At 37.5% G+C, this 16,240-nt stretch overlaps 1 protein-coding gene across 16 annotated transcripts in view; it reads right to left on the reverse strand.

The window, feature by feature from the left end:
* APP (amyloid beta precursor protein) overlaps positions 1-16,240 on the reverse strand; it is a 254,693-nt gene that overhangs the window by 94,225 nt on the left and 144,228 nt on the right. For all 16 annotated transcript variants that reach the window (XM_058296133.2, XM_058296135.2, XM_058296132.2 and 13 more), the window contains exon 6: positions 13,816-14,015. In XM_058296133.2, coding sequence (XP_058152116.1) covers positions 13,816-14,015 — 200 coding nt within the window. The remainder of the gene's footprint in view (positions 1-13,815; positions 14,016-16,240) is intronic.

Genomic DNA, 16,240 nt, shown 5'->3' on the forward strand with positions numbered 1-16,240 from the left:
TTAAATAATGGAATAAAAGGTTGCCAATCAAAGGAGATAATCTAAGATATTTGTCCATGTGTGTGACCTAGGAAAAGTCTCATATTTCTGATAAAGGCAAAATTTCACCTTCCAGAACCCAAATGGCATTACAATATAATATCGTTTTCCTATACCACTGGTGAAGTCTAATGGGACATTTACTTTTATTTTCCTTCTTTCTCATTCTAAAATGGCTCTGAATCCATTTGTTACTAAACTAATTTGTGGAAACCAGGTCCAATGAGCTCTAATCAACAAGAAAAAATTTTCAGGACTCGAATTCCATTTATGTGTCAACCAAGGAAATAGGATGAACTCAAAATTCTTGTTGGGAGTCTCCTGCTTTAAGAATCCAGCTTTCCATCATTTTGAAAAGGTAAAAATACGAGTGAGGTTTTCTCCATTTGGGGAGTGTTTTGTTAGCTCTCCTGACCTTGTCGGGGCTGCTAGCATTACTGACTCTGAATGGCTCCAAATAGTTTCATGGCCTTGTTGCAGCCTGTGTGGGCATCATACAGAATAGCAATCACTCTCATGGGTACTCACATACAAAAGGATATTTAAGATAGTATGGTTGGAAATAGGTATAATAATAATGCTACATATATAATATATTGAGGCGATATAGAGGGTTGAGAATGTGTCTCTCAAAGACAGACACCCTGTCCAAATGATTCTGTTCTGCTGACACTGAAGAGCACAACCCAACTGGCCACTGTCAGAGTCAGCAGGATCATCCCTCTGGGCTGGTGAAACACGCATCCCTCCATCATCAGCATCGCCACTCAACCATCACCTGGAATTTCCCATCACTCTCCATAAGACTCTGACCAGAGCGTATCCTTTCTAGAGGCGGAGAGCCGTTTTCAGGGGAAAGTCAGAACAGAATGGATCATTCTCCCACTCCTAAGTATATTTCCACTCTGCTATAGGGCATATAAGTGTTTGGCCTTTCTGGTCTTTTCTCTAGCTCTTTTTCATTCCAGAAAAAAAGCTCTCTGTGTTGTGGAAAAGAGAACCTTTGCTTCACCTGGGAGAGGTGGGGGTAGGGGTAGGAGCAGTACTAGGGAAGTAGTATGTTAATGCTTTTTCATAAGGGATTGATTTGTGTACAAGATTTGTGGCCAATGAGAACAAGGGAAAAAAGTACGGGTTGAAAAAGTGTTGAGTGGCCAATGTCAACGTCATTGTTGTGATACTTTGTGAAAACACAGAGGAGGATGTACTGGATCTCTGTATCAATTCTTTCGATTGCATGTGAATCTACAATTACCATGACAAAGAAAACCAAAAAACAATAAAAACAAAAAAATACACCCATATAAAAAATAAAGTTTCAGTAGCATATTGGTAATTTAATTTGCTTTAGAATTCTAATTTGTCTCCTTCCTTCACTCTCTAATCCCTTCAGAGTAATTCCCCCAAAGACCTACAAATCTCAGTTTGAGAAACTTTCCTTTAAACAACTTTCTAGTAATGGGAAATCACCAGGAGATTTAACCAACCATGAGTCTAACCAAGAAGAAGCATATTAAAGCACCAAATCCTAAAATATTTATAAACTGCATGACTAAATTTGGGGCAAAAAATTCTCAAGAGATTACGGTTAAGAATATCTTTTTCTGACAGAAAAATTTCTTCTTTACTTATCCACAGAAACCACTAAAATATTCTGTGAAAACTTTGTTTCATATTAACTACCATTTTTAGTCAATGGAACATTACTTATAATATCATCCACTAAATGTAGAACATGTAAAATTAGCCCTATAACCGTTAGCCCAAACAGAAACCATCAGAAATTAAAATTGCATTTTCCTTTTCTTGTCTTCCTTCTCTTTTCAGAAACGAATAAATGGAGAGAATATTTAAATACTTTGCCAAATTAATCCTTTGAGTACCTAGCTACCTTTTATTTCTTTTTAAAGTAAATATTACAGATAATAATGGAGAGAATTTTCCAGAACAATAGAAATGGAGATATTTCTCAAAGAGAAAGTCTAAAGTTGGGTAGAAACATTGACAGAGTTTCATGGACATCTAAGTGATAGTCCTTGCTGGTTCTTATTTAATTTTAAGATCACCAATATGTTTTCTAATATTCATTTAGCTGAATTCAGCTTGAAGGCAAATTTATCTCTTCTTTTATAATAGGTCTATTTACCCTTCAAGACAAAAGACCAGTTAATAAACTGAAATATTAACATAATGCTGAAGCAGGTTAGTAAAACAGGGAATCAGCAGACAGATCCGGAACCTGGTAGAGTCCATGTGGACATCAATAACCCCCAAGATGGCTGCTGGAACCCTCACCCCCAAGATCCTGCCATCCGGAACAAAGACTTCCCTCTGGAAGCCAGGAGAAGCCCTGGGTATTCCCCAAGGACTTTATCATTGGGCCCTCCTGGGAGATTGATGGGTGGGGAGATCAATCAAAACAGCAAATTGCTGGAACCCATCCCCTGCCATTAGCAAAGGGGTGGAATAAGTAATGGTTCAAAAGGTAGGCACAGGGCCTAAGCTCGCTCTCCCACTCTCTTCTCTGGATCACTTTCTGGCCTTTGCATACCACTCTCGCCATTTTTCCTCAGCCACGTGGCCATGCAAGTAAACCTGGGCATTTATAATCCAAAATAGGGAATTGTAGCTGTAAATCAGTCCTCTTTATCACTTTTCACCCCCTTCCTCTCTACCTGAGACCCCTGATCTGTTATTTTCTCCCATTTCTTGTCCCTCCCTGCCTGAATAAATTACTGGCTTACCTCACCCGACGTGCTCCTTTTTTCTTTTTTTAAATATCTTTATTTTTTTTTAACGATTTATTTCTTTATTTCTCATCCCTTCCCCCCGCCCCCCGTTGTCTGCTCTCTGTGTCCATTCACTGTGTGACTGCTTCTATCCTTATCACCAACACTGGGAATCCGTGTTTCTTTTTGTTGCGTTATCTTGTGTCAGCTCTCTGTGTGTGCAGCGCCATTCCTGGGCAGGCTGCACTTTCTTTTGCGCTGGGTGGCACTCCTTATGGGGTGCACTCCTTGTGCATGGGCCAGCTCCACACGGGTCAAGGAGGCCTGGGTTTGAACCGTGGACCTCCCATGTGGTAGGTAGATGGCTTATCCATTGGGCCAAGTCTGCTTCCCCTGATGTGCTCTTAAAATTCATTTCTGCAGCATAACCAAGAACCTAAATAAAATCTGGTAACAATGAAAGCAGTATAAAAAAGTTTATGTGCTTCCAACTATGCTCCATGCATGTTCAATATCTTTGTCAGGTAGGCCCTGGCTGGGATTTGTGCTGGATTCATTACTAAATACCATTTTTAAAAGAATCAAGACAATATAGACACAATATAAAAGTGAAGCTAGAGCACCCTGCATTATATAACACGATTATGCAGTTTATTCTTCAAATATAATGCTCAAATATTAGCTCTCAATGTATATTTCAATTTAGAGCAAAGTTTTTGTGTGTGGGAAAAAAAGTTAGGAAGTTAATTTTACACTTTCAAAAAAATTTAACAGGATGGCAGTTGTGGCGTAGACAACTAGGATGGGGGGGAAAAATCTCCACCCTGGCTTCAAATAAAGCATCAAAGAACAATTTTAGTATGATATAATGACTTTTATTATGATTTTATTTTAAATAAATGAGTTTAAATTACTCTCAGTCTACTGGAATGCATATAAAGTAGAACTGTACATTGTATGGAATGCATAAATTTCAAATTTACAGATTTTGGGAAAGCAACCACTAATCACACGAAATAGTCAAACTAGATGGTTATTTAGAGGGATCTAGGAATTTTATATTGTGATATTATAAAAAAAGAAAATTATAAATTCCTCCATATGTTGCAAAAATATAAAAGAAAATTCAATATATCTACTTTGAGTTAAAAACTAGGTGTATCGCACTTTTCCCCTCCAATTTTGAAGCAAAATAAAAAGGACAAATGTGGAGGTAAATATAGTTTGATTTTGTAATTTTAAATACCTGATTAATGCAATACAAAATGAATACAAAGACGTACGTGTTGAAATTTACTAAGTATACTTATCTTCAATTTGATATTTCAAATAAATTTTGATTTAGCTGTTTAGTCATTCTATCTATTAATAAAGGCTGATCTCATTGTAGTTTAAAACAACTTCACTGTCATGTGATTAAGTTATTACTGCTGATTTTAAATATCCATTAATCACTTTCATGAGCCTAAGAATTAAAATAAGTTTTGTTTTCTGTTGAAGAATAAGTAGACAAATTTGCATTTCGTTCTTATTGATGTAAATTTTAAAAAGTCAATACACTGGGAAACTGGTTATTTGTTAAGAATATGTTTTGCCCCAATGAGATGCCAGTTCACTTAATAGAAAAGAATACTTACCTTGTGCTTGTTTGTAATAGCAAAGCCTTAATCAAAAAACATGTAAACTAGAAAATTACTCTGATCAGGGAAATATATGATGAGATATTTATTAAACAGCAACAATATTTTACTATATAAAAGCATGTGAAATTAAGTTAGCAAGCTTGAACTATCTTATGATAAATCTCACTTAAGTTCCAAATACGGTGTTGAAATACAAACAACTGATGTGAACAGCTGTGCATGGTAATGAAACCACTGACTCACTACAAGATGATGGGTGTTAATTTGTCACGGAAGTCTCTAGAAGATATCTGTAGTTGGCTAACCTTTTTACTGAATTGCGTTGATTCTCTGAGGCTATCCAATACATCTGTCATTCCCACTCTACCTGACCCAATTCTTACATCTCTTCCTGATGAAAGGGTGTTTACAAAGTGCCACCTTGAGGAGCTCTACTTATAAAGTTTTTAGACTCATCAGTACTCGTATCAGTGAGCATTCATAAAAAGGAACCACACTATGATTGTTTCTGAAATCTGATTGCTCTTTGGTATGGGAATAAACATGTTCTTCATTAAGCTGCGTGGTTAGTATGCAGCTGAACATAATAATGACAAGAAGCTCTAGACTCTGAATAATGATGCCATGTCCTTTGTTGGAATTTAAGGGAAAGTAATTTCTCTTCCTGACTGAGAGGCAGGGGTGTGCTGGGAAATTGGCTCTCCAGAAAACTGAAACAAAAACCCTCTGATTTGTAGCGATTGCCACTTTCCATAGTGTAAATACTCCTACCACTGGGAAACGCCACCATTTCAAGCTAACAATGGCTGTGGCTCACAAAATTCCTGAATAATTTAACAGCCAGCTTTCATCAGCTAGAAGGAGTTGGCTGCCCCACACCAATACAAGAGGAAACGGCACAAGGGAAAGTGGTAACCATCACGCATGAAGGGAGATAAGAGTTTCTCAAGTCTCTTGCTTTAGAGAGTTGAATTTAAAAAAATGCTCAGGGGATAGACATGTCGGGTGGGATTCTTTTGCACTTGCTGACATTTGATAATATGCTAAGAATAATACATCATCCATAGAAAAGATGGTTTTCCTTTTCACTTTCCTGTTGTCTGTCTCTATTCCCCAAATCTGGGGGTCATGAAATGCTTTAAGGGTCTCCTTTTCAAAAGCCAATTTGTGGTCTCACCTAGGAAGCAGGCTGCCCTCCAAACCTGCTCCCTCAGAATTCAGCAAGAGCCTCAGCTGACTCAAGTTGACATCTGAAGTTGAGAATCACCATAATCTGCCATATCTTATAAGTGCAGCTGAATTTTCAAAGTTAGAGATCTAAGACTCAATCATTTGAGAAAAGGACCAGAAGGGAAGAATTAGAAAGAGTTGTACTGATTTGGATTTATTGTTTTTAAAAAGTCTAAATATGCTTGGGAAAATGGGAAAGATGTAGGCTCAAATCCATATCTGAAAACAATGATTTTAAAGGATTATATATACATAACTATTCTATTCTGAAGTTCTACCTGTCTATTCTTTTGCCTGTGATATAATACCAAGATCATAATTCCTTGACTCATATTTATGCAAACCTCTCAGAAATCTGATTTCAAATGACGTTCCTGTAACATACCAGAGCACTGGAAATATCAAAGGTCTTGTTTTTGTTTGGAAAAATAATGGGGGTGAAGGAAAAGATGAGATAAAAGCAAGGAAAGATCACTGGACTTGGAATTTACCTCCTTGTATCACTTCCCTTCTAGGTAGAGAAAGAACATTGGATTAAATGGCATTTCTGTTCTTGGAAATAAGGATGCTCTAGACAAGAGAATCAGGGGTCAGATGATTGGCCCTGCTTTTCCAAGTCCTTTTCAGGGGCAGACTGAGCATGTGTAGCACTCCATGTTGACGAGCCTCCAGCTGGGACCAAGGCTACCTCTGGTTGCTATATGGATGCTAATCACCAGGAGCTATTTTATAACAGTGGACTAGGGAGAGTGATTTTCTTTGGAAAGATTCATGAAAATAAAAAATAAAAAAATAGGAAGGCAGTTTCCTTCATATCTCACCTTCCTGCATATATATCTATATGAATAATACATATATACTTTTTTTTTTAAGATCAAAATTTTACATTGATTTATCTCTAAATAAAAGCTATTAGACTCTAGTACATCTCTCAAGTACATATTTTTCCCTTACCGGGTGTATATTTGCCATCATTGTTTTTATTGTTTATCTCAGCTATTATTGTCAAATTAAAACAAAAACATTTATTGAATGTCTGGAATGCCCAGAGTTATTGGTAACATTAAAATCGGATGCTTTACTGTAGGAATATTTCTCCCATCATATATTTAAAGCCAGGCATCATTCCAGATCTCAAGACCATGGCCCAGGGGTTGTTAACTAGGGTTGGTTTGGCACTCCTGGGGCACATCCAGCAATGTCTGGAGACATTTTTGGTTGCAATACCTGGGGCGCTGGTAGCGGCACGTACTGCGTAGAGGACTGGAATGCTGCTAAACATCCCCCTATGCACAGAAGAGCCCCCCCAAAGCAAAAACTCCAACAGCCGTAACCATTAATAGTGCTGAGGCTGAGAAACTCTGCCACAGTCCAAGCAAACACCTGTATTTTAGTTCTTTTGTCTGCTCACAAGTAAATGAACAAGGCTACTGTGCAGCCACACCAACACCTCAGCAATTCTGGGTGACATAAATATAATTACATTTCCAGAAGAGATGCAATCCTGGGAATCGCCCAATAAGGCCTGTCTTATTTTTATGGCAAAACATCAAGAACTTAAAGTCGCACGCAAGCAACATCAAATTTCCATCCATGTTTTTTGAGATTTTCCTGTTGTCTAAGAAGTTAGGATCTAACAAGAACACATGTTTATTTAAGGGAGAGAGAGTGAGAGAAAGACAGAGAGCAAGCACGCCATTCTGTCCTTTGGTTATCTCTGCACTCCCAAGTTAAAATCTGAATGGTCCTAAATTATGAATAAAATACAGTGCATCTTTAACATTCATGTTATCCTAAACTCCTTTCAGTATGCAAGTCCCTTAATTTTTAAAATCTGGGCTGCTGTCTTGAAGACAGGGGTTTTCTTGACATTACTTTGACATGCTATTCATTCAAGCTTGCCTCTCCTTGACTTCTTGTTTTTCTAGTAAATGGATTGTAAAAGGCCTAATATGACTAAGGGAGGTGAATGGATGCAAAGATAAATTTTTAGAAGAATAAAATATAACTCAAGCCTGAGAAAAGGGAATGTTAAGGTAATTTCTACCCTGCTTAAAAACAACACATTTTTCATAAAGGAACTAAAGATTTCCAGCAACCAAAATACTGCTACCAGCCACGGGACACTGGCCATTATTCAGTAGGACACATGGATTAGCTTTAAAAAAAAGCATGCCTATGAAAAAGATTTGCAGGTGCAGGTTTAAACAAACTGTTTAGTAACTAGCTAAATTTCTTTAGGTTTAACGTTATTTTAAAAAATTGCAATGTCTGAATTGAGTAGCTGCATTTAACTGTCATGTTTGACGACATTTTTTTGAACAGCAATTTATATTGGGAAAAACATTTCTGGCATTGAAAATGTGCTTTATTTTTTTATTAAATACAGATAATTATATCAAAGGATCTTTATCTGGCTGTTTCAGTCATTCTAACAATGAATTATGGAAACTGGCACAAATGAAATAGTGCCTATTGAAATGGGAGGTGAAACATGAAACGTAAGTAGGCATTAAACAGTCACATAAAATTTCAAACAAAATCAAGTTCAAAAGTATAATTTTCTATATGGTGATGCACAGGCTTTGTAAATGTACTAAACCACTGAACTGTACACTTCATGGCACGTGAATTATGTCTCAATCAAGCTGCTATTCAGTATATATGCAAACACACATAAAATTTTCTATATGTGTCTGTTTCCTTGGTTGATTTCCCACAAGCTGATTATTAGTGTGGACTTTCTATGTTGGGAATGTTAAAATACATGGAAAGAAGCTTGTCAATGCCACTCTCCACTCTGCCATCATCAAAAAGTATATCAAGTACCTTGAAATCAATGGCTGCCCTGCACAGAGCACAGAATAAAATAACAGGTTGCCACCTGTCATGTCTAGGCTAGTGCTGATACGGATTCTCTCAACAGCATGAGAAATGATGCCACATTCTGGTCGAGCAATGAGAGTGGACCTTATTGGCCCCTGGTGAAAACAGTTACAGGTCTGAGGCTTGCTCTGGAGGAAGGAGCCATCCTCCCATCGTCCTGTTCCCAAACACCCCATGGAGCTGTATTTTCATTTTCATGAAGGGCACCGCTACTGAGACCTGACTTGGTTATGAGTAGGTGTCTAATGTTTGCAGCTAGACAAATCCACAGTTTTCCTCCAAACTTTGTAAAAAGTCAAATATGAGTGATAAGCAAGAATCCCATTGTGAATGGGTGGTAGGATTCTTTGTGTCATGTTCATTACAAACAAGTAGACAACAGAGATGTGAGAATTAGGCTAAGCTTTTTTTCTTCTGCCCCTGAGACTGATGCAAGCAGCTCTGACTTATTTATAAGACTAAATAGATTCATTTTATTTGGTACTCCATGCCTTTAATTGCCTGATTGCCTGGTAACTTCCTATTCTTCCTGCTCAAATAATTCAAATGCCAACTTCCCTGCACTGCCTTAACTGAATCTTCTTTCCCCAGGCTGACCCCTTCTTTGGTGCTGCCAAAGTTCCTTCTCAGCTAAGTCAGAGAGACTCATCCCTCTCCATTAGAGACTGTGCAGGGATGGCTGGGAAAAAGGGAGCCGCCTCACTCATCCTGTGCCCCACACCCACGGCAATGCCTGGTGCCTAGGGGGAGCCTCGTCAACACTGGAATGTACGCAGCAAACCAAATGGTGCTTCTCCTGGGTTAAGAGTCACTAAAGGGAGAAGAACAATAATTTGATTCCAGGGAGGTTCATCACCTGGCCCAAGGCAAGCAACATTTAGTTCAAACGTTTTATAGTTTCACCATCATATAGGATAAAGAGTTACCCACATCAGTGTCTCTACTGATCCATTTATAAGAGGAACTTCCAAGAGGTTTAAAACGTCCACAAAAAATGAAACTCTGAATCTTGGCACTTGGTACTATCTTGTTCAACTTTCAGTTTGATATAAAATTTAATTGCAGGTATTTTAATATGTTATGTAGATTCACAATAAATATTTCAGCAAAAACAAACTTAAGCCCTTTTTATCCTTGACGATTATAAATATTAGCACTCGTGTACCAATAGATAAGGAATCATCATGTTTATGCTTTTTATTAAAAAAAAAATCAATCTATTGGCTTAACTTGGGCATTGCTAATTAATAACAAACATTAATTCTTTGGAGGATCAGGATGATGATTATAACCACAACCACCATAGCAGCTACAGTTAGTTGAGCATTTCCTGTTTGCCATGAACTGTGCTAAATGTTTCCCATGGATTACTTTATTTATTCCTCACAAAATGGTTAAATATGAGGTAGACAATACTCATATCCATTTTATAGGTAGGGGAAGCCATGAGGCTTAAAGGCTATTTGATTTACCCAAGTTTACAGTTATTAGGTTGTGAAGTCAAGATTGCAATGACAGCAGCCTGAGTAAAACAAATTATACACTTACCCTGTGCCAGTCATTATAACTAATTAACATAGGTTACCTCATTTAATTCTCACAACAAGCAATATTATCATGTACATTTTACATGAGAAAGCAAGACATACAAGGGTTACCTAACTGGTCTGAGGCCATGAATTGTATAAAAACCCTCTCTTAACCACTATGTTTAGTCTGCACCTCGAAATTACTTTAATGAAATTAACTTGATGTTAGTATCATATTTTCTCTTTCTATGATCAAAACCAGGGGCTGGCAATCCTTTCTGTAAAGAGCCAGATAGCAAATAATTTCAGCTTTGCAGGCCATATGGCTTTTTCCAACTACTCAATGCTGTCTTTGCCTTAGGAAAGCAGCTACAGCCAATATGTAAACAAACAGGGGTGGCTGTGAGCCAATAAAACTTTTGTTTATAAAACATAAAACACGAGACAGGTCATCTAGGTTTGCTGACCCCTGATCAATATTATTATAGGAATAAGAATCCTAAAATTTAGGAAATACTTAGTATAAAATCATGGTAAGATGAAGATATGCCTACAGCAGAAGGAATAGTCATTTACGAAGGAGCATAGGTTAAACTGAATTTTTAAGCAAAAGTAAAAGAAGCATAATTGTGACCTTGGTGTGACAGAAATACCCTGGCCCATTTGGGACTAAATCCTGGCTTTCCCACTCACTGTATATAACTGCCAGCAATTATTTTTAACTCTCTAGTCATCTTGGCTTTAGATGGGGAAGTAAAATTTCCATGAGACAACATAGTGACAAGGAGCCTAAGGAAAAATCATTGCCCTTCAAGGGCAAGGGTAGGCATGATACTGAAAATGTACTTCTTCATTAAAGAATTCCAACCAGGAGCTGCCACAACTCTGCAATAGCCAACTCCCTGCTGTCCTCCCGATTATACCTTCCACAGAAGCACAGAGCCTAGCAAGCATCATGAGTGTTTGCTGAGTAAATGAACGCAAGAGAAAAGAGCAATCGGGAAAAGTTGATCAGATTAAATAAAGATTAGGTCATTGATTACAGTGTCCAGGTTTAATCAGAGTTTAGAATTCATGGTTCAGTCAGAAATTACCCTGACAACTTGGGTTTGTGAAGTGTGATCCTGTTCCAAAACACAGAAAATGAGGAGCAAGTGTCTAAATATACGATTATTTAACTTGAATTGGAAATGGCTTATTCTACTCAATTTCGAAGTTTTTCTTAATTACCAAAGAGCACAAAAAATAAAGCCAGATGGGTTTATGGATTTTTGCAGTACTGCACTCACTTTTAAACAAGGTTTTCCTCCTTTAGAATTAGTAATGTAGTTAGACAGCTTCCATTTCTGTATCATTGATTCTAATAAAATATGGCTGAAAATTTTATGACTCTGCTGAAATGTCCTATATTTTTCTTCTCTTTGTCTATTTCTTTCAAATTTTAGCAGGTTACAAAAGTATTGAATTTTTTATAAAGCACATTAAATACTGGTATTAGGAGCAATATGCTGGTAATGCTGAAGCAATTCTCATTAAATATGGTTGTAGATCTCATTTTCTTTCAGGCACTAAAACATTAACTGTGAAAACAAGATTGTAAGTATCTTTTCACTATCTCTTATTTGCCAGGCATTTCTAACTTTTATTTTCAGTCCAGAAGCAGGCTACTTATAATTAAAGCTTTACAAATTCAGCAATCACCTACAGCACAGCAGCTCAACATAAAATGGAAGAACTGTAACTCAGTGACCCAAAAGGAAAGCTCCTGTAGTCGACCCCTAAATTCAGTGTTCCCATCTAGAACTTCTACTTCTTAATTGGAATGAGCTGGAAATACAGAGATCCCTCACCCATGGACACAATATACCATAACATGCTTTTGCCTAGGCCCCCTTTCCCAGAAAGACTTGCCTCAACTATAGCTTTTATCCTTTGAGGAGTCTTAGATGGGAAGGATGGGTTCCCATTAACCACCCTTCTGCTTTTGACATTAACAGCAAATACCCTGAAAACCAGGTATTTCCTTGAAGAAAGTCACCTTTACTGCTCTTCTTGCCATCAACATTTTTAGCTTATCTTTTTTCTTTAATCTACAGCTGCTTCTTTTTTTTTTCATTTCTCTTTAAACTGACCTTCTGTTTCATTTTTTTAGAAGTGAAAGAAAAACAATTTTATTATTGAATAAGCATTAAACCAGAATGTGATGCATCACAGGCAACCCACAAGAGATTGCTAGACAGAAAGAAATTGCATGCTTTTTGTGTAGCCAAGCAGATGCAACCCATTCTACATACATTCTCAAGATATTTCTCTTATCTTCAGATCATGGGCAGGTTTACAATTTGAAGGGAGGAACAATCCCCACCCCACTCCAGAGAATCACTCATAGAAATAGGGGATGACCTTCTCTTTCTACAGAACAAAAAAGCCCTACCAAAATCTTGATTAGGGACTTATTGCTTCCAGAGCTGTGATTCAATAAATTTCTGTTATAAACAGAAGCAAAATGAATTGGACTAACTCAGAACATTAACAAGGTCAGATTATCTCAAGAGAATGCTGACTTGGTCTGGATTATGTGCATAAATTCATGTTATATCCTCTCCCTGCAATGCAAAATTATGCCAGTCTCCTCAACAACAGCAACAGTAAAACAATATCTCATCGTGGTCTACTAGAAAACCCCTAAGCACATAGTAGGTCCTAAACTCATAATTGTTGAATTAATCACACTCAGTGAATGCCCGTACTTGTCTTAGCACTGAAGGTCTCCATAATCCTCCTTACTCCTCTCATCAGGTTCCCATTTCTCTATTACATGAGACATCTGCTCTAGCTACAATGGACCAATTTTGGCCTCCAAATAGGTCACGTACCTTCCCACCTCGATGCATTTACTTTGCTGTTCCCTCTCCCTCTAAATTACTCTGTAACAAAATCCAACTATAGACCTGTCTCCTCCATGGAACCATCTCTAATCAATCTAGCTTTCCTTCCTTCCTTGAAGGAGGCTTTGCAATTATGTTTGTCACAATACAAATGACTCTGCATTTCTTTGACTCATCAGATTCTACCATCCATAAAGGTAAAGATATCCTATATATTCTCATCACCTGTTCTACAAGCAAAATGGCTTGTACTGAACAGATGCTCCAAAAACTAATGTTAAACGAATGGCTATGAAGTGTTGGTGGCTATTAATTGATGGTAGCACAACACTGTGAAACTAATTAACAGCACTAAATTATACATACGAATGTGGTTACAGGGGGCAATTTTAGGCTATACAAACAAATGTTCCTATAATAAAATTTAAAAACAAAACAAAACAAAACATAGAACTGTACAACACCAACAGCGAAACCCTACTGTGAACTGTGGACTATAGTTAGTACAATTATAAAAATGTTCTTTCGTTAGTTATACCAAATGTACCACACTAACGCAGGGCGTTAATAGTAGGGTGGTGTATGGGCACAGGGGTGGTTTATAAAATGAAATGACACCTGGGAGGACTCTTGTAGAACAATTTGGGATTTGCCCAGCCACATACACAAGGCATACAGAAAAGTCCATATAATCAGGAATTCTAATTAATTGACGTTAATTATTAAGGCTACTTAAACGGGGTCTTTTTTTATATTGCCTTATTTTTGGTTGGGGAAGGCATGGGTAGGAGGGTGGATAGAAAATTTCAAATGCTGGTATGATGCTTTATTTCCCACCCCCCAAAAAAATCATTCCAAGCACAGTGATTACCTCTCACCACCTCTTCCACGGACTCTGTGGTGGTGGTGGTTGTCGTGGCAATGCTGGTGGTTCTTTCTGTCGCCTCCTCGTAGGGCTCCTCAGCCTCTTCCTCCACCTCATCGCCATCCTCTTCATCCTCCTCCTCATCGACTTCTTCCTCAACATCAGCCACCTCTTCCTCCTCAGTTACTTCTACAACTTTGTCTTCACTACAATAGGAAACAGAAAAAACAGTAACAATTACTTAAGCAACTTGTGTCAACAACAACAAAATCAAGCACTTGGAAATTCTGTAATTTTCAGAGAAAGAAAGTATTATTGCATAGAAGAAAACACACATACAAAGCTTAAAACCAGTGGGTCTGAGTTTGAATCCCAGCTCGGCAACTCAGCAGCTCAGCTTACACTTGGGTTCAGCTCTTCGTTTTATGCAGTTGCATAAAAAGGATACCAAAATGAAGTTTACTGTATTTGGGGGATTACTTCTAAAAATGTATATGAAAGTACTACACAAACCTGCACAGTAGTAGATACTTGGTAACTGCAGGTGGAAGAAGCATGCTTAAATAAACCTGAATACCCACTAGTCAGGGATGCTTATTGGAACTAGAGTCACTGGGCTCCCTATTTTTGTTTATTGTTTCATCTTTTGGAGAGTATCAGTCGTTCTCAAATTTCACCTAGCATTAGAATCAACTGGAAGGCTAACTAAATAAAACACAGAACACCAGACACCATCCCCAGAGTTTCTGATGCAGCCAGAGTTTTAGAAGGTCTAAGAGAAGGTTATGAGAATTTGCATTTCTAACAAGTTCCCAGTGATGTTGATGATTCAGGGATCATATTCTGAGAGCCACTGAAATACACAATACTGAGAATAATGGCAACAGAAAACCAGCAATTCACAATAAAATTGAAGGGGATAAGAAACAATATTTATGGCATTAAGTAACTATGCTGATGCACAATGGTGAAGAATAAATCAGTAAATTTGTAAGACAAAAGAAGGACATGTTTTGTACAAAATTTTGAAAAGCCATTTATCCTATCCACTTGAATAACATGTACCTGCCAGTGCAAGTATTATTTAGAGCATTTGAAGGACAATAAAGATAGGAATATGTGTTAAATAGTGAAAAAACAACCAGAAAATAAATCTGGTTGGATGGGAGAAATATTTGTTTCATCCTTGATAAGACCATAAAACTAAGAGGAAAAAGATCTAGTTATGGTGGAGGATTTCAGCTTACCAGGGCATCTGCCGTAAGTCTCATTTGATAACAAGCACTGATGTAACAGGAGTTAGAGCCACTATGATGCCATTTAAATTTCCCCAGGGAAAAAAAAGGAAGCAGGGGGGAATTATTACCTCAGAACTGATTCTGGAAAAGTTCTTTGTTGGAAGAAGTGATAGGAACCTACTGAATTTTGTGTCAGCCACAATACAAAGTCTTGGAATGGTCACGACTATAGCATGGTGTGGGAATCAGATTTCAAAAGTGCTAGAGAGTGGGTGGGGGAGGGGGGGAGGAGGGGAAGGGTATATGGGGATCCCCGTGTGTGTGTTTTTTTTTTTTTTTTTTTTTGAGCTACCAGGGTCAGGGATTGAACCTGGGACCGCGTATGTGGGAAACCAGCTCTCAACCAGTGAGCCACATTGGCTCCCCTGAATTGTTTTTTCCGTTTGTTTGCTTGTTTGTATTTTATTTTTAGGAGACACCAGGGACTAAACCTAGGACCTCCCACATGGGAAGCAGGCTCTCAACCACTTGAGCCACATCTGCTCCCAATCCTATATTTCTTATATAACATTTATGTACTCTAAAGCTTCTTTAAAAATTAAATTAAATTAAAATTTTAAAAAGTGCTAGATAAAGAGAACTAACATGAATCTGTGATCTAGGATGATAGAAAGGAAGATGGCTCAAGAAAGCTGAAAGACTTTCAAAAGCAAAGTCTGACAGTATAGTTATAAGTAATTTTGCTGAGAGATAAGAGGGAAAGATATGCAAAAAGATGAATATGGTACGAAAGGGAATTGTCTGATTAATTTGGAATTTAAAGGACTTTTAAAAGATCTCCAACAGAATGTCTTTCTGATTGCATGATGCAAGAATAGTGAAAAATGTCCAAAGAACTTGGAAGAACATAGCTGAAATAAAAGATAAGTTACTAGTATATGAGGATATTCAACAAATCAAGTGTTAATACAGAAGATCCTAACCAGTTATTTTAACATTTCCTTAAGACCAAGAAATAGGGAAAAGATTAAGAAGAGAAAAATTGGCCTTGATAGGCAGATGGCATAAGCTTTCATCTGCCTATGATAAATGGGATGATTTCCTGAATTCCTGCACAAAACCCTAGTACTTCAGGATTTTCAAAATAATTCTAAGCTTAACAGTTGTTCAGCTGCCCCATATTTAACCCAGTA

This window comes from Dasypus novemcinctus, chromosome 4 (genome assembly GCF_030445035.2).
Source record: "Dasypus novemcinctus isolate mDasNov1 chromosome 4, mDasNov1.1.hap2, whole genome shotgun sequence".
In the NCBI taxonomy this organism is placed as follows: Eukaryota; Metazoa; Chordata; class Mammalia; order Cingulata; family Dasypodidae; genus Dasypus; species Dasypus novemcinctus.